General features: G+C 27.4%; 1 protein-coding gene across 6 annotated transcripts in view; it reads right to left on the bottom strand.

Moving 5' to 3' along the window:
* Positions 1-768: 768 nt before the first annotated feature.
* LOC106679546 (supervillin) overlaps positions 769-2,368 on the bottom strand; it is a 394,230-nt gene continuing 392,630 nt past the window's right edge. For all 6 annotated transcript variants that reach the window (XM_014418761.2, XM_014418757.2, XM_014418760.2 and 3 more), the window contains one exon: positions 769-1,676. In XM_014418761.2, coding sequence (XP_014274247.1) covers positions 1,590-1,676 — 87 coding nt within the window. In that variant the 3' untranslated portion in view covers positions 769-1,589. The remainder of the gene's footprint in view (positions 1,677-2,368) is intronic.

Raw genomic sequence — 2,368 nt, 5'->3', positions numbered from 1 at the left:
GACTGTAGTAATTTTCAAAACTTAGATACTTCTGATTTTCATAAATTTAATACATAAGATGTATCATTTAATATTCCATATTGAAGCAAACATAGTACAGTTGATAAACAAAAAATAATGTAGTTAAATAGATATTCTACAATATAAAATCAAAAAAATTGTTACGCATTTTTTCTTATACTTTATTTGTACTTAAGTGCTTTCTGCTAATAAAAGGCTAGGTAAGTGTTATATTTTATATAGTTCTTAATACTATTATCGAATGGCACCTCCAATTTGGCTCAAAATTGGGAATTAGTTTCAACTAATTTTAGTATTAACACTACGGGTGACAAATTTTTTAATATATTTTTAAATAAGACTGGTGTCTGAACTTAATTTACGCTTCAGTACTAATACAATTATGATATTATCATAATTATAATTAACTAATGATTATTGATATTTTCACAATTTAGTTAATACTGAAACATGAATTGGTTCTGACACAGAAAAATAACAAAAAAAAATCTAATTCGAAAAATTATCGACAGGCTGCTCAGCCACCTAACTGGTTCAGGTTTCGCGTGATGTTGAGAATTCTTGTGAGGATGATGTAAGTGTTTTTATTAAAAATACTACATTGTGAACATAAATGATTTTATTTTGACATCAATTGAATGAATATTCTACACTGAAGTTTTATTTCATAAAATCAGTTTACTAATATCCAACATTTCTTAATAGACCTGAAAATCAGAGAAGTATAGGATTTTAAAAGAATATTCATGCTATATAACAATCTTTATTTAATAATCATAAATTAACTTCAAGAAAAAAATTGAAATAATATAATTTATATAACAATTAAATATACAACAATATATACTTTCAAGCTTGGTTAATCTCTTAAATATACGGTATATGTTACAACAATTTTTTTTATTCTTCATTTTTAAATACTTATAAATACTAAGTTATATAAATACAAAATAATACAATCACACGTATAGAGAGAAAACAAAGGTATAGTAATATCAAGGATATTAGAAAGAGAAGAGATAAAAACGAGGCCTCATGTGCTGAAATGGCAGTGTACGCATCGGAGTAAAAACTCTTTAAAGCGAATCAACACTAAGTCTTACAATGCCCAAGACCTGTGAGATTTTAGGTCTGCAATTTCATGTCTCGTTTATAAGGTATATTTAGTTAAGTAAATACAATTAACAACCACGACATATACACACGCACACACATTCAAATATATATTACAACAGTATAAAAAGATACTAAAAACTAAATCAGTATAAAAATAATGACCGCTGTTATTTATAAAAATGAAATAAATGTCATGTAAAAGAATTTTTAAAATAACAGGTTAGTCATGTTAATTTTTTTTTTCCGAAATATCAAGCCTTATATACAATGCATTCGAATGGAAGAATTGAATGGCAGAGAGGAAGATGCCGAAATAAAAGAATTTCTAATCATTGCAAAGGTCACATTAAATGTTAATTTCACAGCCATCTGGAATCGGGGGTTACTAAAGCTCCTAGAAATAAGATCACATGGTTCTGGTAATCTCCTTATATTTGTGCGCTGTCTCTCGTTTAAAAGAGATTCACTGCCTTCTTCAACTTCACCTGCTTCCATGCTGGCAGCTCTAAGAACTCTTCCTTTTCCATACCAAATACTTCCTGAAATTGCATAATACATAAATTATAATTATATAAATAAAAAATGAGAAATAAAGCAATTAAATTAATTTTAAAAAGCTATGGGAGAAAAAATAGATTACTGAAATAGATATGTCTTTGTTAGTGCTTTTATTCAGAGATAAATTTTCAATATAAAACTTGTTACTGTAACAATATTAGAAAAACATATATACAATAATTCATATTTGTTTACTATTTAAATCTTCTCTCTCTCTTGTTTCTTTTAAATAATAAAAATCTAACAAAAACTGAAAACTCAAAGACTAGCCACATTGTTACTTCATGATTTATTGGAGGTAATGCTATAAAAAAGAATTTTTTTTTATTTGAAACATTTAAGGGTACCCACTTTATGAGGCTTGGGTGAACCCCTGAGGACTTCCGAATCCATAGAGCTGACTCAATGGCTACAGTGAAACAGATAATAATTATCTGGCAACCAAACCTATATTAAACTAAACACTTAGTAAATAAAGTAAAGGCCACAAAATATGGCTTTTGTTTATATATTTGTTTAGGTGTAGCAGAACTCGACTTAAGTCACCTTCCACAGATCAGAACCGCCTGTTGCATGAATATGAGGGCCACCTGAATTCATACTCATATAATTTGACTTATTTTAGGTAAATATGCTCTTCATTATTTTATAAATCAATTAAAAATTATAAGAA

Source organism: Halyomorpha halys, unplaced genomic scaffold, assembly GCF_000696795.3.
Source record: "Halyomorpha halys isolate HHAL.00 unplaced genomic scaffold, Hhal_1.1 Scaffold208.1, whole genome shotgun sequence".
Lineage (NCBI taxonomy): Eukaryota > Metazoa > Arthropoda > Insecta > Hemiptera > Pentatomidae > Halyomorpha > Halyomorpha halys.
Note: the sequence above shows the minus strand (reverse complement) of the source record. Positions and strands in the feature narration are given on the sequence as shown.